Source organism: Lissotriton vulgaris, chromosome 12 (genome assembly GCF_964263255.1).
Source record: "Lissotriton vulgaris chromosome 12, aLisVul1.2, whole genome shotgun sequence".
In the NCBI taxonomy this organism is placed as follows: Eukaryota; Metazoa; Chordata; class Amphibia; order Caudata; family Salamandridae; genus Lissotriton; species Lissotriton vulgaris.
Genome location: NC_141700.1, coordinates 73,465,323 through 73,489,110, shown reverse-complemented (window position 1 = coordinate 73,489,110; position 23,788 = coordinate 73,465,323). Strand labels below are relative to the sequence as shown.

General features: G+C 48.9%; 1 protein-coding gene across 2 annotated transcripts in view; it reads left to right on the top strand.

Moving 5' to 3' along the window:
• Positions 1-23,788, top strand: part of AP3D1 (adaptor related protein complex 3 subunit delta 1) — a 400,132-nt gene that overhangs the window by 163,997 nt on the left and 212,347 nt on the right. For both annotated transcript variants that reach the window (XM_086947180.1, XM_086947179.1), the window contains exons 15-17: positions 17,836-18,067; positions 21,506-21,651; positions 23,099-23,240. In XM_086947180.1, the coding sequence (XP_086803306.1) occupies positions 17,836-18,067; positions 21,506-21,651; positions 23,099-23,240 (520 nt within the window). The remainder of the gene's footprint in view (positions 1-17,835; positions 18,068-21,505; positions 21,652-23,098; positions 23,241-23,788) is intronic.

Genomic DNA, 23,788 nt, shown 5'->3' with positions numbered 1-23,788 from the left:
AGACGGCGTACAAGATCTTCCACACGGTCGTCTTCGACTAGGTAGTCTTACCGAGATTACTCTCCAACCTGCTCATCTACGCCTCCTTCCCGAGTCTCTCCAATTGACGACATCGCGACTTTCTCCGATGTTCTGGGCAGGGGAGCAAAAAAGCTCAACATTACGCTGCATACTCCAGTGGTTCCCACTTCTGTGATTTTTGATACCCTTCATCATCGCACAGCGCCTAGGCCTCTACTGCCCCTGGTCCCCGGCCTCCTAGAACCGGCTATGGCTACTTTCCTCACACCAGCAGTGGTGGGATCTGTTTCATCTCGGATAGCCAAGAAGTACAAGGCCCCTGCAGAGGATCCCTTGTTCCTCAGATCTGATCGTCCTGCAGACCCCATTATTGTGGCAGCTGCCATGAAGTCCCATGCAGGCTCTACTTCTTCCTCAGTACCACCTGAAAAAGACAATAAACTTATGGATTCTTTTGGTAGGAAGGTATGCAACACCTCCTCTTCATTTACTCCCTGGCTCGCTTTACAGACCAGCTCCCCAAGGAAGATAGTCAAGATTTTTGGGAGATTATACAGGAGGGAGGCCTTGTAGCCAATCAGGTTATTAGCGCCGCAGTGGATGCCTCTGACCTTGCGGCCCATGGCTATTCCAATGGTATTTATTCCCGTCGTTCGGCCTGGCTCCGCCTGACAGGGCTCAAGCCAGAGGCCCAGAAGAAGATTTTGAGTCTGCCATTCAATGGGAAATCTCTGTTTGGACCACACGCTGACGACGAAATGTCCAAAATGAAAGCGGAGATGGACACCGTCAAAGCGGTGGGATTAGAAAAGCACAAGGAATTCAAGAAACTCTTTCGCCAGGGAGACAGGAGGTCTTTCCAGCAGAGGGTTCAAACCCCTCAGTGGCAATCCCAGTCTCAGCTGAAAACGCAGTTTCAGCAGCGTCGTCCTGGCAGAGGAAGAGGTGGCAATAACAAGCAGCCGTCTTCCTCCGAGCAATCTCCTAAGCCCTGAGCCATTGCTTCCTCCACGTCTGTTCGCCACTCCGGTGGGAGGGCGTGTTTCTCATCATCTGGTAGAGTAGGAATCCATTACAAAAGACAGATGGGTGCTGACTATTGTGCAGCATGGTTACTTGCTGAGGTTCAAATCTCCTCCTCCGCAAGTCCTCCCTCAGGCACAACACCTTCCCCGTTTCCAAAGTTAATTGCTACAAGACAAAGTCTCCGTCCTCCTAAAGAAGATGGCCATAGAGGAGGTTCCCTCTATTCACAGAAATCAAGGAGTGTACTCCCGGTATCTTTTGGTTCAAAAATGAGGAACTGTCAAAGAATACAGGTCCATTCTGGATCTTCGTATGCTGAACAAATTCATACGAAAAGAAAAGATTTGCATGCTCGCCCTGCACCAGATCTTCCAGCATCTTCATCAGGGAGACTGGATGTGTGCCATCGACTTGCAGGACGCCTACTTCCATATACCAGTGTCAGTCAAGCATCGGAAATTTCTACGGTTTCAGATCGGACGCCGTCACTACCAGTATCGAGTGCTGCCGTTTGGCCTGAAATCTGCACCTCGGACATTCTCAAAGTGCATGGCGGTGGTGGCTGCTTTTCTTCGCAAAAGAAAGATCTTCGTCTATCCGTATCTAGACAATTGGCTGTTGGAAAGCTCCACTCCGACGCTGCTTCAAAACCATCTGTCGTTTTGCCTCAAACTGATGGACTCGTTGGGTCTTCAAGTCAATCTGAAAAAGTCAGTTCTCAACCCTTCCCAACGGATCCACTACCTGGGTGCTTCTCTGAACTCACTACAGGCAAGCGTGTGTCCTTCGGGGGAGAGGTTGTCATCTATGCTCCTGAAGGGTCGCCTTCTTCTGGACACTCACGCCCCTACAGCCAGACAAGTGTCCTCTCTTCTGGGATCGATGGCCTCTTGCATTTACATTGTGCCCAATGCTCGCCTTCACATGAGGCCTCTGCAACAAGCCCTCGAGGATCAGTGGTCTCAGAGATCGGATCAGTGGAAGACCGGGTCTTGCTTCCTCAAGAAGCCAGGGACTCGATCAGATGGTGGTTGAAACGGTCCAATCTCCTTCAGGGAGTTCCATTCCATCATCCTCCTCCATCCCAGTCAATTGTCACGGATGCCTCCGTTCAAGGCTGGGGCGCTCACATGGACCGACTCCAAGTTCAAGGCCTCTGGTCCGAGGTAGAGCAAGGCTACCATATTAACTTCCTGGAGTTTCGAGCAGTTCATCTGGCTCTCAAGTCTCTTTATCCTTCTCTGCGCACCAAGTACCTCCAGGTTCAGACGGACAACACAACAACTATGTTCTATCTGAACAAACAGGGAGGCACGAGGTCAAGAGTCTTGTCTCTGGAAGCACAAGCCATCTGGCACTGGCTCCTAGCAAGGGGCCTGTCTATCGTGGCGGTTCATCTACCAGGAGTTCAAAACGATCAAGCAGACTGCCTAAGCAGGGTCTTCGTAGAAGCGCACAATTGGGTACTCAACGAGGAAGTCGCGCAAGAGGTTTTTCGGTGCTGGGGCGTACCGGACGTAGACCTGTTCACAGACGCGTCCAATGCAAAATGCCCCGTCTTCGCGTCCAGGTTTCCCCAACAAGGATCTCTGGGGAACGGTCTTTTGATCAGCTGGTCGCAGACATTACTCTACGCCTTTCCTCCCCTGCCTCTGTCCCGGCGGTGATCCAGAAGTTCTACAGGACCAACACCAGGATGATCCTGATAGCACCAGAGTGGCCACGCCAGTGGTGGTACCCCGATCTTCTACAGCTGTCGGAAGTTCCGCACCGGTGCATACCATGCCGTCCAGACTTGTTGACCAAAGACCAGGGGAAGGTGTTTCACCCCAACCTTCCTTCCCTTCGCTTGACGACATGGCTCCTGAGGTCATCCAGTATGGACATTTAGACCTCCCAGCAGACTGCATGCCTATTCTTAAAGAATCAAAACGACCCTCCACTAGGAAGTCCTATGCTTTCAAGTGGAAGAGGTTCTTCTTATGGTGTCATGAGCCACTCTCTTGACCCGGTACATGGCCAAGAGCAGGTGATTCTTCCATATCTATTGCATTTAGCGAGATCAGGCCTGAAATACCCCGCCATCAGGGTTCATTAGCTGCAATCACAGCATATAGGAAGACTCCTAATCAGACATCTGTCTTCCTTATGCCTGTAGTTAAAGATTTCCTAGAAGGTCTTAAGAAAGTCTTCCCACCCGTGAGGTCCCCCTCCCCTCCCTGGGAGCTTAATATTGTTCTGACTAAGCTGATACATAAGGCCTCTTTGCAGCACTTGACCTGGAAAGCTGCTTTTTTAGTGGCGATTACCTCGGCCCGTAGGGTCAGCGAAATCCAGGCCTTGTGTTGTAAGGAACCTTACACAGTTTTTCATGCCAACAGGGTGGTCTTAAGAACGCACCCAAGTTTTCTGCCTAAGGTAGTTTCAGACTTTCATATCAACCTGTCTATTACCTTACCTACCTTTTTTCCTAAACCTTCCACTCCCCCGGAGAGGTCATTACACTCTCTAGATCTCCGGAGGGTCCTGAAGTTCTACTTGTCAAACACCCTTCCTCTTAGAAAGTCTGACAAGCTTTTTGTTAATTATCGCAGTACTAATACTGGCCTGTCAGCTTCCAAAAGGTCAATTTCTCGCTGGATTGTCTCCTGTATAGCTTTAGCTTATCAACTAGCTAACAAGACCTTGCAGGGTACACCACATGCACATTCTACTAGAGGGAAAGCTTCCACTACAGCTCTCCTTCGTAATGTTCCTATTTCTGAAATTTGTAAAGCGGCAACTTGGCGGTCTGTCCATACCTTTACCTGCCATTATTCCCTGGACTCAGATATTCAGGCCGATGCCAGAGTAGGGCAGGCCTCTTTAAGGAACTTATTTGCGTAAGATGTATTTGCAATATATGTCTTAGTCATTCTGTGAAGCTTTTTACTTCTTGCTCGTCCGCGAGACTTTGGGTATGAGTTTGCTAATCTATTCATAGATTATGACTATTGATGAGTATCCCCTGGATGAGAAGGATTAGTTACTTACCTGTAATCCTAGTTCTGATCCAGGGGTATACTCATCAGTCATAAGCTCCCACCCACCTCCCCGGACGAGCAGATTTGGAGAGTTATGAGATGTTTTATTGTGGATCTCCTCAGGTGTTATGCACCTCCAAAAAGAACTGACCCAACTGTCACCTGTGGTGCATCATGGGAGCAGGGGGTTGCCTTCAGGTCTTAAAGGCACAGTACCCCTACTCTAATGCCTTAAAGGCAAGGTGTCAGTTTTTCTTTGTTGCTTTATACCATCCTGCAGCCTACTGGCCAATGCCTGCAATTACAGGTGTTTCCTATGGCAATAAAGCATTGTTGTATACAAATGTTTTCCTGCTCTCTTTCTTCCTTAGGAGTTGGGAGAGTACTACTGTATGTATGCTAATTTATGTAATTTTGCGGCAATTTTGCCAGTTGGGAAATGTTTTAGGCTGCAAATATATGTTTTCACATATATATATATATACATATATATTTATATGTATTTTCTATATGCTCCGGGATCCCGCACATGGCCGGGGATTATTCATAGATTATGACTTTGATGAGTATACCCCTGGATGAGAACTAGGATTACAGGTAAGTAACTAATCCATACTGGCCTCGCGGCACCCTGGGCCTCTCGGGACTCGAGGCCGGGGATTGCGGCCTGCGGCAGAGTGGGGCGAAGCCCTGCGTCCGCGGGCTGACGACGGCCCAGACTGGTGGTCCCCCCGGTAGGCGTGGATCGTGGCCCGGAGCCTGCTGCCATCTGGGGCTCTGGTCGTGAAGCAGCTGGGAACGGTTGCGGGCGCTGCCTGGGGGCGCTGCCTGGGGGCGGACAACAGAGTCGGAGCTCTGCCGGAGGCGAGTGTGCTGAACCCGGCCTCCGGCTCGATCCTTTGAGGAAGTTCCCCCTTGTGCCCCGGAGGCATCTGGACGGCCGCGGCGGGCCCGGAGGTTGGAAGGCGCTGGGGGTCAGTGGAGCCTCCCGTGTGGGGACGCCGACGATCCTGACCTCGCGGCACCCCGGGCCTCTTGCAACTCGGGGCCGGGTATTGCGGCCTGCGGCAGAGTGGGGGCGGAGCCCTGCGACTGCGGGCCGACACGGGCCCGAACTGGTGGCCCCCCGGTGGGAGTGGACCGGAGCTGGAGCTCCGCTGGAGGCGGGTGTCCCAAACCCGGCCTCCGGCTTGATCCTGGTATACGTTCCCCTTTGTGCCCTGGGGGCATTTGGACGGTCGCTGAGAGCCCGGGCGAGCCCTGACTTGGGAAGCTGCTTGCGGGCAGTGGTGGCGGCGCATGGATGCGGAAAGCAGCTAAGTGGGGCCCCTGAGCAATCTCCGGCGCCATTCTGTGGATACAACACCGCTCTGCAGTGGGCCCCACCCGCAATACAAGTGGCCGCATTGGAAGCCGCTTGGGGCATAACTGACCGCAAAGATCCGGGGGGGCGCCTGATTGCGGTGGCATCTCGGACTGTGCTGTGGGCAGGGACCAGCCTAGTTGAGCCAGACCTACGCTGCCTTGGGGCCACGTGGCGGTTGCCCTCTGGTTAGGCGGCCTGCAGGGGGGGGGGGGGGCTTCTTCTTCCCCTGTTGGAGCTTGTGGGGGTCCATTGTTCTCTGCCTGGACTTGGGGGGCGTTGGTGCTCCCCGGGGAGTGCCCTTACGGACCCTCGAGATCGTGGGGACAGGACGCTCAACATAACTCCCCCCTGCACCTTGTGCGTGTTATGGACTAGGGAGTTCCCTGTGTGGAGCGCCTTATCGTACAGGTGGGTGGTGCTTACATTTGTATCCTGGGCCCATGTAGACGGATGGTCTAGTTGGAGCTTCTCGACACCAGCGGCCCGCCTGGGGACGGAATTTCTGGCCTTACATTGAGGTGGCCCCCCCCCCTCTCCTTTTTTCGGAACCGGGAGGGCCGCAACGGAACCTATAGGATGCGCAAGGACAAGCCGACTCGGGCCTCACAGCCCAACATCATCGCGCAATATACCACCCCGAGGCTCCCGTCCCAACGGCTCACGAGGCAATCGGGCCAAGAAGAGGGCGCAGACGATCCTGGGGAGCCCTCCAGGGCGGAACTCCTGAAAGCGATTCAGGGCTCCCATTCCGCGTTGGAACGCCAAATAGAAACGGTGTTTATAGATGTGAATCTGTTGCAGGCGGACCTGCGGAAGGTGGCAGACAAAGTCACTGAGGCGGAGGGTAATATCGAACAGCTGCAGAGCGAGGTGCCCACCCTCAAGAAGATGGTCTCACAGTTGACTTCCACGACGGGGGCCCTGGAGCGGAGAGCCGAGGACGCGGAAGGAAGGGCGCGTCGCAGTAATATTCGAGTCCTTGGAGTGCCGGAGCGGGCGGAAGTGGGGAATGCGGAACGCTTTTTAGAGGACTGGATCCGAACGCACCTGTGCCTGAGGGGGCTCTCGGAGGTCTTTGTAATTGAAAGGGCCCACCGTGCATTGGTTCCCCCGCCGAAGCCGGGTGCCCCCCCCCCCCTGCGCCATTATTGCTAAAATCTTGAACTATCGGGACGGGGATTGTATCCTGCGGGCTGCACGGGAGTCGGCAAACCTTATGTTTGAGAATAGCAGGATCTCCATCTATCCAGACTATACCCAGCAGGTTCAGGAGCAGCGGAAGTCCTTCTTGGGGGTTAAGCAGAAGCTCAGTGAGATGAGCTTTGCAATACATGCTCCTATACCCATCAAGCTCAATGTCCTGTCGCAGGGAACGGCGCACTTCTTTGAGGCCCCGGCCGAGGTCTGGGATTGGCTGGAGATCCGGGGAGATGATCTTCCCCCGGGGGAGCTTGGGATCCCCCGGGGTCGATGGGGCTCCTGAACGTCCAGGAGACGAAACAGTAGGCGACAGCGACGATCCGGGGCGGCAGGAAGTCAGGAGCGCGGCAGAGTCCTGGTCGGCGAGGATGTAGCCCTGCTCTTGGGGTCGGTGGACGTGGCTGACGATCTAGGGGCTCCGCTCCCTACTGATCAGGAGGACATCCTGGTTCCGGACACGCAACTGGTGGCGGCGGAGGCTGTGCTGCCTACAGCCACGACTATCCAGGAGACGGCGGTGAGTGGATTCCACGGGGCTGGAGCCCCTTCCTGAGAGACTTGGCTATGGAAGTGAGCTGTATGTCTGATGGGTGACTCAGCCGGGTGGCCATGGGGGGGATAGCTAGCTGGGTGTGGGCGCTCCGGAGTGAAGAGATTTGCTTGGGGGTGGGGGGGGGGGGGGAGTCTCCGTTAGTTATGGGGTTTCCCATGTGGGAAGGTGGGAGCCTGCCCCGAGTTTTCACGATGTGTGTGAATGCTTTGTATCGCGATGTTGAGCCTGGACTTTTGATACGAACAATTTGTTTGATTGGGAGTCAGGGTGGGGGTGGGGAGTTTTCTTTGTTGATTGTAGGGGGTTGGTCCTCTCAGGCGTATGGGGTGGCTGTGCACGTCCTGGCACCGGCAGGGTAAGGGCAGAGTGGCGCGTGTGGTTGTTGCTGACATTTTGCTTGTGGGTGGGGGGAGGGGGGGTTTGTTTAATTGGGGAGTTGTGGAGAAATGTTTACGGCATCATTTGTATTGCAGGTCGGGCACTGTGGAAGACTAACTCTGTGTGGGGGATGACAGTTTTCGGAACCCATGGGGTATAAGTTTGAGTTGGAACGTGAGGGGGCTGGGTACATGCGCCAAGCGATACAGGGTACTCTCCTACCTCTGGAGACAAAAAATATCTATAGCTTGCCTGCAGGAGACCCACCTAGTTGACAATGGGGCATAGAAGCTAGGGAAAAAGTGGCGAGGGCAGTTGTTTCATGTATCCTTCTCCTCTTATGCTAGGGGGGTTCTAGTCTGGGTGGCGCCAGGGGTGCCGTTCACAATGCAATACATGGATGGCGGACGTCCAGGGGCGGTACCTGCTCCTTAGAGCTACGCTAGACGGAAAGGATTTGGTCATCTTGAATTCCTACGCACCCAACACTGACGACGCAACATTCTTTGGGGAAGTGCAAGACACGTTCATCCATGATTTGGGGACCCCATTGCTTTGGTTCGGGGATTTTAACTGCATCCTTGATCCGGTCCTAGATAGGTCCCCGCCTCGGGAGGGTACTAAACCCCGCATGACTGCGCAGCTTAGGGAGGTCATGCATAATGTGGGTGCAGTAGACACCTGGCGCCTGAAACACCCGTCCCAGAGGCTCTATACCTGTTATTCACCCACGCACATTACACATAGCCGTCTTGACAGGATTTTGGTGGCGGACGCTGGGACTAGCTTGGCGATAGAGGTAACACACCAGGCCCGGTTTCTGTCAGGCCACTCCCTGGTGACCTGTGAGGTCCGGTGGGGGTCCCCGGTGCCCCGGCCTCGTACCTGGCGGCTTCCAGTGGACATCCTTCGTGACCAAGTGGGTAGGGCGCATGTGGAAAAGGCGATAGAGGACTATACGGATATCAACTGGCGTGATGGGTCGGTTTCCCTGGCCACAAGGTGGGAGGCCCTTAAGGCAGTTGTGCGTGGGGCTTGTATGGGGCTCACTTACGGAGTCCGAAAGCAGCTCCTTCACGACCTTCAGAGTGAGGAGGACGCACTCCTGGGCGCCCAATTGGTGGTTGACTCTAGTGCTCCCCAGCGGCGGGAGGAACAGGCAGCTCGTGCCCGGGTACACGATGTCCTGGATCGACTGGACAGATATACACTGGGCCAATACAGGCATCGCCTTTACCGAGAATGAGATAAGTCGGGGAGGCTTTTGGCCTGGATCCTGAATAGTGGCTCTCTGTGACTCAGCGGCTACGATCGTGTATTCCGAACAGGCCCTCCTTGAGGTCCTTCAGGCCCATCTACAGCTAGTATATCCGGCGGACCCGGCCATTTCAGCGGCCACCTATCTCCCTTATTTGCAGGAGTTACCCATGCAGACTCTTTCAGATTCGGAATGTGATGGCCTGGATTCGGGCCTGACACTTTTGGAGATACAGGGGGCGATGGCTCGTTTGCCACGCGCCAAATCTCCTGGGAGCGATGGCTTCCCCCCCGGAGTTCTATTACGAATTTAGGGACAGATTGGCACCCCTCCTGTTGCAGGTCTACTTGGAGGCCTTTGAGGGGGGAGTTCTTCCGGGCAGCATGGCTCAGGGGGAGATCTGTATGATTCTTAAGCCAGGGGGGGACAAGCATGACCCTTCCTCGTACTGCCCCATCACTATGATTAACACGGATGTTAAAATATTGACGAAGTTGCTGGCTACCCGGCTGGCGCCTCACATGGAACATTTGGTGCGGGTTTATACCGGGCCGTAATACTGCGATGAACCTGAGACGGTTAAATCACATAAACCACGAGGTGAGCGGTAGGGATGAGCAGACGGTATTGGTCTCTATTGATGTGGCCAAGGCCTTCGATACGGTCGACTGGGGTTATCTCCAGGAGGTGCTCCGGAAGATGGATTTCGGACCCAACTTTGCTCGCTGGGTTGAGATTTTGTATAGCTCTCCTTGTTCCCGGGTCCGCCTCGGAGGAGCTAGATCGGAGGAGTGGCGGCTGGGGCGGGGAATGAGACAGGGTTGCCCCTCGTCTCCGCTGCTTTTCGCCTTGGCTATAGAACCTTTTGTGATTCGTATTCGCACTGAACTTCATCAGTGGGGCATCACGGTGGGCGGCACCTGCAATGTGTTGTCGCTATACGCAGATGGCGCATTGTTCTATCTGTCCGCCTCTAGGGAGGCCCTCCTGCGGTTGCTACGCCTGCTGGACTCCTTCGGGGAGGCGTCCGGATTGCGACTCAATCGTAATAAATCTCTGATTTTCCTGCTTTCGGGATTTGACTCTATGCGAGTGGAGGACCTGCCGGAGCGAGGGTTACGGTGGGAACTGACCAGCTTTAGATATCTGGGCATACAAGTCACTTCAACGGAGGATCAGTCCCTCGCCTGCAATGCAGACAGGGTGGTGGCCTCGCTGCGTCAATCGGTCAAGTTTTGGAATGCCCTGCCATTATCCCTCATGGGCCGGCTCGCCATTGCCAAGATGGTGATGCTACCGAGTATGCTGTATGTCCTACAGAATTCGATGTGCCCACTCCCTCTGAGGGTGTTTCAATCCCTCAATTCACTGCTCACGTCCCTACTGTGGGCGGGGCGGCGTAGTAGGGTGGCCCTGAGCACCGTTGTGCGCTCCTTTGAGAAGGGGGATTGGAGGCCCCGGGTTTTGACCTTTACTATTATGCAACACAACTCCTCCCGGAGGCTAGATGGTTTGCAGACGCTGACACGTGGGAGTCGCGACTGCTGCTTGGGCGGGCCACGACGCAGGAGCTTCAGCAGGCACTAATGCGGGGTTCGGGGGCTCCCTCGAGGCTGCCATATGTTGTGCGGCACACGGCTAACGTGTGGCAGTGCTTCGTGGAAAGGGTCCTGCGCTCGGCGCCTTTTCATAGGGAGTTGCCAATTTGGATCTTGGCCCCCATGGTGGAGGTGGAGACCCAGATGTCCTTCCGAGCGTGGAGGGAGGGGGGTTGCGAGTTGTTAGCGGACTTGTACCCTTCGGATAGCTTCTTGACTTATGAGCAGGCGGAGGAAAGCCTCGGCGGAGGGCAATTTCTTCACTACCGGGGCCTACGCTCCATTGTCCGTACGATTTGGCCGCAATGTCCGAAGATCCCCCAGATGACCCACACTCTTCATATCATTTTGTCCTGTGGCAGGGGAAGTAAATTGACCACCTTGTTGTACGCGGCGATGCAGCGAGAGTCGGCCCCCCCGGTGCCGCCGTCGTGGGCGGCCTGGGAGGCGGACTCGGGCATATCAGTGGACAAAGGTCAGCGGAAACGCATAAGGACCGTGACGAAGCGAGTGTCTTGTAATGCTCGTTTCAAGCTTATTCACTTCAATTTTCTCCATCGCACCTATCTTACCCCCAAGGCGGTGAGCCACTATTCACTAGACAAACGCGACAGTTGTCCCAGGTGTGGCGTAGGAAGGGCGGGATTTTTACACATGGCCTGGGAATGCCCACTGGTTGGAAGCTTCTGGGTGGGAGCGGTGGGTCGTATAGCGGCCGTTACCGGACTCCGAATTGACTTGTCCCCCTTGCATTGCCTGTTGGGCCCGATACCTCAACCCAGGAAACAGAAACTTCAGTGTAGGCTGTTGCAATTGATGTAAGTTTTAGCTAGGCGTAGGGTCGCTATTACATGGATGGGACAGAGGGCTCCGGAGGTAGACATCTGGCTCAAAGATGTAAGGGAATGGGTGCTAGCTGAGGAAGTGCATATGCAATGCCCCAGGAGAGATAAGTTGCAGGAAGATTTGTTGGTTTGGCGAACCCTGTGTATGGCGGCCATTGGTCGGGAGTCCCAGTCCGACTCGAAGGGGACCAGTGGCGAGCTGTTCTCTGCTCCTGGCTCAGAACTGGAGGGGGAGGGGGGAAGTGAGTCTATGAACATCGACATGTGGAGGGCGAGTCATGGCACCTGGCCATAATGCCTCATGTTTTTACTGTACTGTTGGTGACGCATCGGTGTCACATGGACTTCCTTGATTACAGATGTGGTCTTTTTCCTCAGAATGCCATAATGAGTCCATCGATTGATGTAATACTGTGTTTTTTAATGATGCCTTTGTGGGGGAGTTTCTGCTTTTTGTATTGCTTATAAAATCTAAAAATAAAGGTTTTTAAAAAAAAATAAACAGTAATCCTTCATTAGTAAACTGAGATCATGTTAACACGGTTGAGAATGCTAACAAGAAAAAGGAATTCTTTCTACCCTGGGTTCAACTTTGAAACACAGCCACAAGTCTGAGAACAGAACACCGTTGGCATCGTTCCTAATAATTCTCTCAGGAAGGTTGAGCTCTCAAAATTGCATTTTATGATTTCTAATGTTAATCCTGCTGTGTGCTTGTGTACTGTAGTGGTGCTGGCATGTGATATAAACAAGTTGGGGTTGACTAGGTTTCTTTCATGCAGACTAGATGTTCCGAGTGTTAGCATACAATACCTTTACCACAGTCCGGCACAGAACAGGACTTCCTCAACCACTGTCATCCTTTAAGAAGATCGGGCCCAGGCTGATGGCAGAACATGGGGCTGAGTGAATCCCTGCACAGACAACACAGGGGAACAGACAATTTTCTCCCAGTCCAAACCTGCCCTAACAACATGCCCCCTTTCTCTCACAGGCCTTCTCACTGATATCTTCTGCCTGTTAAGAGCAGGTGGAAAAAGGCATCACATTTCTCCCTGGAATATCTTTTTTGGGTGACGGTCACATTATTTTCAGTCATCTTTGTACCCCACATTCCTCCCTTTTCCAGGGAGGTTGCTTGTTATCAGCAAATTTTAAATATGATAAGGTTTTCATCAAGCTGGTAAATTAACATGGTGACTTTTAACGTCAATAAATTGATTTTCTTTGAGTCTCTGCAAGTGGTTCCATCACATAGTAAACAGCAGACGTTATCGGAAGTAACGCTGCCAGGTACCCCAGTGCAATCGAAGAGGCACCACCCTAAAACCATGACCACCACCATCGCTGTTGAGTCTTCAAAAAAAAATGTCTACCAATGTGGGAAATCCTTGTAGTTCTAACCGTGTACTCTGTTTTCCCGCAGTTGTGGTACTTAGAAACACAATAATCCGCAATAACCTAAGTTTGTCATAATGACATATGCTAGTAGTCTATCAATGTCTATGCTTAAAACCGAATTCCTCTGAAAGAATTCACAACCAGAAAAAACTGTTTTGTTATAAAAGAATTTTCCTCTTTAGTAATCAGTCACAATTTTAAATTCCAAAGAAACTCACATCAATCAAGACATTCATAGAGCGCGCTACTCACCCATGAGGGTCTCAAGGCACTGGGGGGGGGGGGGGGGGGGGGGTGCTGCTACTGCTCGAAGAGCCAGGTCTTGAGGTGTTTGCTGAAGGTGAGGTGGTCCTGGGTCAGTCGTAGGTGTTGGGGGAGGGAGTTCCAAGTCTTCGCTGCCAGGTAGGAGAACCATCTTCCTCCAGTGGTGGTTCTGCGAATTCGTGGGACAGTGGCGAGGGCGAGGCTGGTGCAGCGGAGCTGGCAGGTGGGGGTGTAGAACGAGAGTCGGCTGTTGAGGTATTCGGGGCCCATGTTGTGGAGCGCCTTGTGTGCGTGGGTGAGCAGCCTGAACGTGATCCTTTTGTTGACAGGGAGCCAGTGGAGGTTTCTCAGGTGGGCGGATATGTGGCTGTGGCGAGGGATGTCGAGAATGAGTCGTGCAGAGGCATTCTGTATTCACTGGAGGCGATTCTGAAGTTTGGCAGTAGTTCCTGCGTAAAGGGCGTTCCAGTCGGCTGGTGACGAGGGCCTGGGTGACTGCTCTTCAGGTTTCGGTGGGGATCCATCGGAAGATCTTCCGGAGCATGCGCAGGGTGTTGCAGCATGAGGATGAGACGGCGTTGACTTGCTTGGCCATCGTGAGGGAGGATCCAGGATGAATCCCAGGTTGTGTGCGTGGTCCGTGGGGGTCGGTGCGGTGCCCAGCGCCGTGGGCCACCAGGAGTCGTCCCATGCTGAGGGGGATTGTCCAAGGATGAGGACCTCCGTCTTGTCCGAGTTGAGCTTCAGACGGCTGTGCTTCATCTATTGCGCTACCTCTTTCATGCCTTCCTGAAGATTGGTTTTGGCGAGGGCTGGGTCTTTGGTGAGGGAGAGTATCAGTTGTGTGTCGTCGGCGTTGGAGATGATGTTGATGTTGTGTTTGCGTGCGATGGTGGCGAGGGGGCTCATGTAGACATTGAAGAGAGTCTGGCTGAGTGAGGATCCTTGGGGTATGCCGCAGATGATCTCGGTGGCCGCGGAGAGGAAGGGGGGGAGGCGGACTCTCTGGGTTCTGCCGGAGAGGAACGAGGTGATCCATTCCAGGGCCTTTCCTTGGATTCTGGTGTTGTCGAGGCGGTTTATTAGGGTGCGGTGGCAGACGGTATTAAAGGCTGCTGAGAGGTCTAGGAGGATGAGAGCGGCTGTTTCTCCGTTGTCCATCAAGGTTCTGATGTCATCTATGGCAGCGATGAGGGCGGTCTCGGTGCTGTGGTTGGCTCGAAATCCGGACTGGGAAGGGTCGAGCGAGTTGGTTGCCTGGAGGAATGCGGTCAGCTGTTTGCTGATGGTCTTTTCGATGACTTTCGCCAGGAAGGGGAGAAGAGAGATGGGGCAGACGTTTTTGAGGTCTTTGGGGTCCGCTGTGGGTTTCTGCGTGTTTCCAGCTCTCAGGGAAGGTGGCCGACGTGAAGGAGCTGTTGATGACGTTCCGAAGGTGGGGTGCGATGATGGTGTCTGCTTTGTTGAAGATGTGATGGGGGCATGGGTCGGAGGGAGAGCCGGAGTGGATGGTGTCTTCACATAATTAGATTGAGGCGCATAGATTACATTGAACAGAGATCCTATTCTTGCTGTAGACTCTGACGCTGTTTTGTATAAGATATTTATTCATGATTGAATAATTAAAATGTTTACCTCACAAAATGCATAAATTTAAAAATCATGGAGACTTTAATTGAAGCCAATAGTGCGGAAGAGGACACAAAGAGGATGCTGTTGTTCCTTTCCAACACTCCAATGCCTATCTGGCTCTCGCGGTTTTATTTTAACCACTATTGCGTTCATATGTAATATTCTAATATCAAAATAACATTCATGCTTCGAGCTGCATGGCCTACAATGCTCTATCTTAAATAGAATAGTACACTTTCAACCTATCATTAGCATCTGTAAGGCTCTAAAACCAGAAAGTCTGCTACACCATTCAGGGGTTAATTAGTGTAGGACTCAATATGGAATTGAGGTGGCCCATGGCAAACAGGGGTCAATGGGCTTCAGCTGCATCAGGTGGAGCCTTTCACCTCTGGTCCACCTTATTATATAGAGTTCCTAAATGGATTGCTGTTCCCATGCACTGAAGGACAACAAACACACTTCGTGCTCGCACAACTTTATACCTGCAAAACGAGCATGCACTCTCCACAGCTGTCCAACACGGAGGGAGAAAAGGACATGATTGAGGGCTATTTGGAAGAACACTGAACATAAAAGACCAAAAAGGCATTTCTCCTCTGAAAGGTGCAGGCAAAAGAAAATCTGAAACTTAATGGGGGATTATGCACAGCATGTAAATCAACTACAGGCACATCTTGACAGAATCCCTTTTTGATCACTAATCAGAATAACATATAGAATGTTATTTTTTATCACATTCACAAGAATTATGACAGTTTTGCTACAAATGATACAGGATCTTGTATCACTTTTATCGTTCACTTCCTTCAAAAAGTTGCTTTTATTTATTTTTTAAAACACAAAACATAAATAAAAGGCATTGTCATTTACAATGGCAATAGTTCAAATTTGCGTGAATGCGAGACCTCTTGCATTGCAAATGCTTGTTTATAATGTCATGGAATCTCCATGACTGTGTGAGCTTGACCTAGGCCTGGGGACCTATAGTTGGATGCCCATCGTGAGATCGTGGGCTGCCTTTCTGTGGCACTTTGTTCTAGACCCACATAGATTAATATCAAAGGTGATGCACCAAACCTTGCCGACATGTAGAAGAAGAGGATTTCCAGTAAGTTCATACACCTTCAAGTGATTAATGGTGAAATAGTCAGCAAACTGCGTGACAGTCGTGGAGTATGACGACAGACAGCTGGGTACTAAACATTGTGCAGAATGAATCTCCTAAAATTGTCCACACATTTCCAATGGACTACTTGTGTGATATATATTTACACCACTTAAAAAAATGATAGTAATGGTGCGAAAATCACAAAAGATGAAAAGGGACTTACTACTCTATTTCCTGAAAAAGAAATGGGGAAAGTAAGATTTTAAACCTAATCTCAGTTTAAGAACCACAAAAACAAGGCTGAGAAAAGACAACTTAAAAAAGGTTTGGTCTTCGTAAGATGTAGCTGCGTTAGCCAGATAAAACTTGATGTATTCCTTAGACCTTTAGGAGAGATAGTTTAGCATCTACATTGCTGGGAAACTTGAGTATTATCCTTGAGGTTTGAGGTAAGCAACGAACAGTACAATATAGAGTGCCATTGAGTCAGAATTGGGTACCCTATGCCTTTTCAAATAGCATGACATTGGTAGCAGCCCATTTGTAAGCAGAAAAACCTTGTCTATCCGTGCTTGCATGACTGGCTTTTTGGTGTAGACTTTTATCAGAGGTTCTACTGTATTTTCAGAAATTTTCTAAAGTCCTCCAGAATGTTGTCCCCTGCATAAACCACAGCAAAATGTTTGTCATGTATTGCAAAGAAAAAACTTTGGGGTTTGCGTTAGACAAAAGAATTGTAACAGTGTTTACTTGTAAGGAGAGTTTCCATCCAGATTTCTCTTTCCTAAAAGAAACCCAGAGCCATAAACTGTGTACGTGTATTCCTGTATTTTCATTGCACCTCTTGCTGCACATGAGACTTGTTCACGAGTGTCCTGATGACCAATTGACTAGCAGTGAGTCTGCTTAATCTACCGGTAACTATAACCCAACTACAGGGAGAATGTCCTTCTAATTAACTGGTTAAGAGTATTCTGTACACTTTTCCTGCATTTCAGTCCTGCCAAAGATCCTTCTCAAGCTGGGACAATCTATAACATGAATGATCCCTATAGCCCTGCCATGGCCCAGCCATTGGTGATTTCAGGACCTTTTCCACTATTGGAAGTGTCACAAAAGGAAATGTGAGTGCAGACCTCATTTTCAGTTAAATACCATCCCGGCCTTCCTCACTGAATTTTATTAAATACCTTTTAAAAACCTTCAGTACGGACAGGTAAACATTTTGAGACCTTCTCAAAGAGGCAGACCGTCGATAAAAACCTTACTATTCATTAAGAATAAGTTTCTGCTTTTGGTCCCATGACGGAATTTATTCTAGAAGATACCAGACGAAGTGTGACGTACCCGCTTTACCTCACCAAGTCTAGCCTACAGTTTCCTCTCTTAGTGTCCATCGAGATGTTGATAAGGGCTTTAAGAAAACGTCTTCCCAAACACCTCAGGTAGAGCAATCATTTTTACAAAGTGTTTGCTTAGAATTCGGTTTTTCTTTTTCTTCAATACTTGTATCTAAATATTTTCCCAATTCCCTTGCTTAGGACATGAGCTCACTATTGTACTTTGGTGTTTGTTTGTTAATGAAGTTCCCACGACTGAGGAGGACAACTTACTTTTACCTCTATTACTGTATCCGGGGTATCCTTATTTATAAAAGCAAGTTGGCTTGCTTGAGGAAACCAGGAGCAAAGATATTGTGAAAAAATAAAGATCCAAATGTTTTTCATAAAGCTTTCTGCCTATTTTAGTAACCTTCATTTTTGCATGGTAAATACATTAAAACTAGCACAGCTGAGCTATAAAGTTAATCCTACATTGACAGTTTGTAAGAATAAAAAGCCCCCAGAAAGATTTCTATTTTTGGGGATAGAGATTTGTTTTCTTTACAAATGTTTTGCAGTCCCATTTCTATTCTAAAGATATTCTAGTCCTCAGCCACCTCAACCTATCTAAGTTTGCATGCTAGAAATGAACAAGTTATATGTGCCAGGTGGCATTCTGACGTATGTGAGGGGATCTATGGATAATATTTTGAGCAAAGTGTTGGTTTAATGCGCCTATCTGTAAAGCAGAACAAAGAGAAGTGACGGGATGTATAGCACACATACATGTTTTAATCTTAATATACAAATGCTTTAACATAAAATATTATTCTCAAGGCATCTTCCAGAACCAAGCCAGACCCTGGAAGCCATGCTGAGGTCGAAGGTCACTACGTTGCCTGGCCACATCCAGGCTGTATATGTGCAAAACATGGTTAAACTCTATGCATCCATACTGCAGAAGAAGGAACAAGATGGAGAGAAGGAGGCAGCCCAGGAGATCACGCAGCTCATGATTGATCGGATGCCTCAATTTGTGCAGAGCGCAGATCTGGAGGTCCAGGAGCGGGTAATGCATAATTTCTTTCAGTGTACTTTCAAACCATCTGACAGCTACGGTTTTCTAGTGTTGAAGTCTTTAATCAAATAGTGTGAACTCATTAAATTGATATGGCAGTAATCCTCAAAACATATTGTTTAAGTTGATCGATATGTGAAGCATCCACCCACATTACCTAGAGTGAATTAACTTTTAGCTAGAATATTGTGGTTTACTTAAAAAAAAAGTTTGTTAAAAATAGTAAAAGCAAGAAAGTTAAAATCAACCAATAATTAACAATAGGCCGGAGAAGTATTTCCTTAAACACATTATAAGCGTAAATACTATTTTTGAAGAGCCCAATAAATAAACAAATTTACTATATCATATTAGCTACATTTAGAGACATTTAGTCGCAGATTCCTTACCTTTGAACTTCCAGGCGGCAGGATGGATCCAGAAGATTTTTCTCAGCAGTACCCAGTCATTGGTGCCTTGATGCCTGCGTCATCAATATAACCACCACACTGGCATGCTGATGTCAGTTCTTTTCTTACCGTGAGAGCCAGCACAGATCCGTTGAAGAGCCTTGCCTGGTGCCGCGTCCACTGCCGAGGGTCTCGGCGGCGCCGGCGGAGCCTCCTCAATCCTCCTACCCAATGACATGGAGCTGAGTTAGGGATGGATGAGGAGGATTAAGAGGGGGCGCTAAATCTCTTAGAAATCCTGCACCCACAAGATATGGACTGGTACGAGGAACTGGGTGATGCCGGTGGTCTGGACACCTCCCCGGACTCTAGCATGCGGTCTCCACCTAACCTGGCTACTGAGGAGGGGGGCATCATTTGCTATGATGGTGCCTAGGGCTGCGGAAGTCCTGCAACTATCTACAGTGGCAGTCAAGACTAATATTTTGACAGAGGTCATGCAGGCTGGTGTCTCCAGCTCGGAAACCCTAGCTGCCTTTCAATGAGGCCTTAACGGACGTCCTTCTAGGCACCTGGTCCAAGCCCTGCACAGGGGCTCCTGTGAATAGGAAGATTTCCGCCATCAACTAGCCTTGGGCGACAGTTTCCCTCACCATCAACCCCATCCCACAAAGCTTGGTGGTCCAGACTTCCACTTCCAATGGTGCATTCCCTTCTGCACCCCGGATAGGGAATCCAAGAAACTGGAGAGTTTTGGAAGGAAATTTGTTTCTTCCGCCAGTCTGGCATTGCGGTCGGTGAACACTGCATGCCTTTTGGGCCATTATTCCCATTCGATACGGCACACGGTTGCGCAGGTGCTGCTCAGGGTCTCGTAGGAGGACAAGGCCCTACTCCCCAAGCTATATCAGACGGGAGAGATGCATCTTAACTTCGCCATCAGAGGTGGCTTGGACACGACAGACTCACTGTGCAGAGTGATTTCTACAAAGGTGGCCGTAAGTTGGCACGCCTGGCTGAGGACATCTATGTTTCGGGGGATGTCCAAGCTAACCTTCTGGACATGTCCTTGATTGGCTCCCGTCTCTTCGGAGACAAAGCAGACACTGCCCTTGAGCGTATCAAGCACTCATGGGCTACAGCCAAGACCTTGGGCCACAACATACCGGCCCGCATCTGCTTTTGACTCCTTTTGTGGCTGCGGAAGGGGCTAACAACTGCGCCAACCCTATTAGAGCCATATGGCCCCGCAAGTTCAGCAGCCTCTGCTGAGCCGTGGACGCGGTTCAACCCGACCCCCATGGTTTGGGAGGCCAGAAGTCGAGCCAAGCCACGATACCCTCATCCGCTGCAAAACCTTCCTAGTCTGATCCCACAGGATCATTTATGACCAGTCGATGGCAGAATATGCCATCATCTCCAACACTGGTCGAAACGATCACATCGGATAGTTGGGTGTAGAAAATAGTCCGAAGGGGCACTCCTTCCCCTTCAAAACTATCCCTCCATCTATGCCTCCAGTGAACGATCGGCTGACTGAGGATCACCTTGCTCTGCTCCACGAGGAAGTCAAGACTCTCTTGGCCGAGGGAGCTATAGAGAGGGTTCCCAGGACAGAAATCGTCTGTGGTTGTTATTCCTGCTATTTTCTGGTCCAAAGAAAGACAGAGGACTTCGTCCCGCCTCAACCTCACATCCCTCAACTACTTCCTCAAAAAGGAGAAGTTCAAGGTGCTCACCCTAGCTCACGTCCGCCCTGGACCCGCGAGACTGGATGGTAGCTTTGGACTTGCAGGATGCCTATTTTTAGATCCCCGTCCTGCCTGCCTGCCCATCGTCACTACTTGTGGTTTAAGGTTTGCCACAAGCACTTTTAAGTTGTGCTGCTCCCCTTCGGCCATCTGGTGCTAACAAAGATGGTGGCACTGGTCGCAGCCCATCTGCAGAGATCAGGGGTTCCAGTCTTCCCCTATCTTGACGACTGGTTGTTGAAGGCAGACTCGTCCCAAGCAGCAGTCTCCCACCTCCAGACTAGGGCGATCCTCCTGCATTCACTGGGGTTCACTATCAACTTGCCCAAGTCACACTTGACTCCCTCTCCGATGTTCCCTTTCATTGGAGCGGTTCTGGACATGGTGCAGTTTCTGGCTTATTCTCCTGAATGGAGAGTACAGGATATTCCGTCTCGATCTCTCAAAGAAAAAGTTCTACACATTTTGCAGTCTCTCACCTGGTGTTCAGGGTGAAGGCAATAAATACACTTCTTGTGGGATTCATCTGAATGAAGTCTTAATTTCCCACAAGAATCACAATGCCAGAAGAGATCATTTCAAAGAAGAAGATATGTTGATTGAAGCTCTGAAAGATTCAGAAGGCCAAGAGAAAGTACTGAGCAGAGCTCACGAGGACTCCCTTCACACGACCTGTGGTAGAAAATCTGAGAGCCTAGAGCCTCTGTGGAGAGTGTTCTAGAGGGTGTTGTCGCCTGATTGGCTGGAGTTTGGATCATACCTAATGACTAGGACGAGATAGTAAAGTGAATGTTTTTTCTCTAATAACTTTAATGTTAGAGTAATTGTTTACTGCTTTTTATGTACCGTGGGACTCACTTTGACGGGGAATGATTCAAGCATGTGAATCTATGAAAGATACCAATACTGGAGAACCGCAGTTTACAGGTAAGTAACTTATTTTCATCTTTGCACTTGTAGGTAGCAATTCACATAAGCTGCCATTAGTAGGGGCCTTAGGACTAGAAGAACTGAAATAATTAGTGAATAGGAAATCAATTTGTTTAGTAGATTCGTTTTTTTGTGTTTCCTTCATTGAAGAATGGCCTGAACTGGCTCTTATTTCATCCAAACTGATTTGCATTGAAGTTTCTTAAAATGTATTGAGTAAACACTTGTTAAGGTATGTTGAATTTATACACCTTTCAGATCATTGGCATGTTTGGACAATCTGGCTACAGTATCTTTTCACTGTCACTCAAGGCTTGAACATTCCATTGACTCAGTCATTTCCATTTAATTTCTTGTAGGCATCTTGCATCTTACAGTTAATCAAATACATCCTAAAGCTGCAAGCTAAGGATGTTCCCGTAGCAGAGGAAGTGATAGCATTGTTTGCGGGTGAATTGAATCCAGTTGCTCCCAAGGCGCAGAAAAAGGTGCCTGTTCCCGATGGGTAAGCCTCTAGTATGACTACGAATAAAAAGCAAAGTGAATATGCATTACTAGATCATCCCACATAATGTTTTCTGAATGACATTAGCACTAGTGGGGACAGTAAATCCTTTAATTCAATCTTGTACTCTGTAAAGCAGAGAGGATCAGGTGCTTGATAGGGGGATTTAACACCTGCCAACATAAAATGAATCTTTAATGTGGTCTGGATTCTATTAATTCCAAATTGCGGTCTGCAGCTACCATTTTCTGCGATTGTTATGGATATGTTCTTTCCCACTGGGAAAATATGGTCAATTCTGGTAGCAGCTGGAACATAGTCTTGCCACAAAATCCACTGTGTCTCATAGAAGGCTTTATTCTAAATAATATTTCAAAATGTTCAGATGCTACATCTAGAAAAGGAAAACTAGCTTACTGTTCATCTTCTTATCAGCAAGGCTGATTTGTAGTAAAAACTCTAAGATTTTCATTTCACCCAACAACGTCATGACTACTATACAGTTTCAGACGCATACCTCTTGTTCTAATGAACACCACTTCAGTCCAGGAGCAAAATGTGAAATAGAACATCTTCCTCTTATATTAGAAAAGGCAACAGATAACCCAATGGCACTGAATAACCAATGACATGACTTTTATATGTGATGTGCTTTTCAGTGTTTGTGTTTACTTTTGGGCTTGTTAAATCGGTCTGCAGATTTTCTAGCAGTGATGGTAGTGAATTTGTCTGCTCTTTGTTGGAGTAAAAGGATCTTCTTATAGATTGTAATATCACTCTTGGAGACTATAATCAAAATAAAAAATCAGACTAATTGAGTCCTAATTGGAAATCTTAATTATCATTAAAGCAATACATTTTCCCCTGGACTACACTGTCTGCATATCTGAGAGTTGTACCAATGTGCCCTGACATTTTTGTTCTGCCTCATCGTGAAATGTCAGCTCTTGAGAATAGAGGTGTTATTATTTTAGTTGCACTTTTTCTAACAGGCTCTTTTAACTAATTCAAAAAATGTACATCTTGATGGTTCACCAATTTGTTGCTTGTGTAGTACAACTAGATGTGTTTGTATTATCGCTAGGTTTTAAATATGTGTATTTTACTATTGAAAGTTAATAGAGTGTGTGTATGTATGTATGTGTGTGTATATAATTGTGAGCTACCAGATGCAATGCACTTGAATCCTTTCAGCTAAACACAACCGTTTTTTCAATGGTGACTGGTGTGTTATTATTTATAATACACCACTTTATTATGCAAAAATGCCTGAACAGTTTGTCAGTTCTCTTCACCAATGAGCACTGACTTTGGTACACTTTCAGGTGTTGATAAGCACCGCTATAGTAAAGAAGTAAGACCAAAGTAGTCTTTTGGACATGCAGACCACTTGAAAAATGTGTTAATTGAACTGTGTGAAGTGGTCTAAGGTATTCTTATTTGCCAGTCTTGACCTAGATGCCTGGATCAATGAACCTCCGTCTGATAGTGAATCTGAAGATGAAAAACCCAAGACCATATTCCACGCAGAAGAGCACAGACATGTGAAACACAGTCGACCTGAAATGGGTGAAGAGGAGCTTGCACAGGTGTGTTTGAATCTGTTATGGTAGCTTTTTAATCATATTGCACAAACACAGATACAACACACCTAAAGCTCTAGCTCATTAGCCTGATTCTCTGCTGTGCTGTGTTACAAATACTATTTGAAATCACAATATCTTTGCCTATCTCCATATACTCAATACCCCATTTTCAGAAGTTAGTTAATCCATTTGCTTATGTACTCCTTTTCTTACACACCTGTGGGCCTCTTCTGTATGTAGTTCACTGGTGCCTTTGTCTAGTTTATAAGAAGTGGACATTTTTGATTGCTAATAAGTTTGATAGTCAACGAATCTGCATGACTTATGGCAGACGACTGGTCAGTAGTTTATTCCTTTTAAACGTTATGCAGAGGGATCTGAGAGGCACAATTTGATAACTGAAGTTAAACCAAAACTAGGCATGAAGATAGAACTTTACTTCACAGAGGTCTTTTTTGGTTTATCGTGAATAGCATCAGTAATTTCGTAGGAATTTGTGTTTGAAAAAGAGTGCTGGTTTGGCTTTAAAAGGTTAATCCTTTGTATGCCTT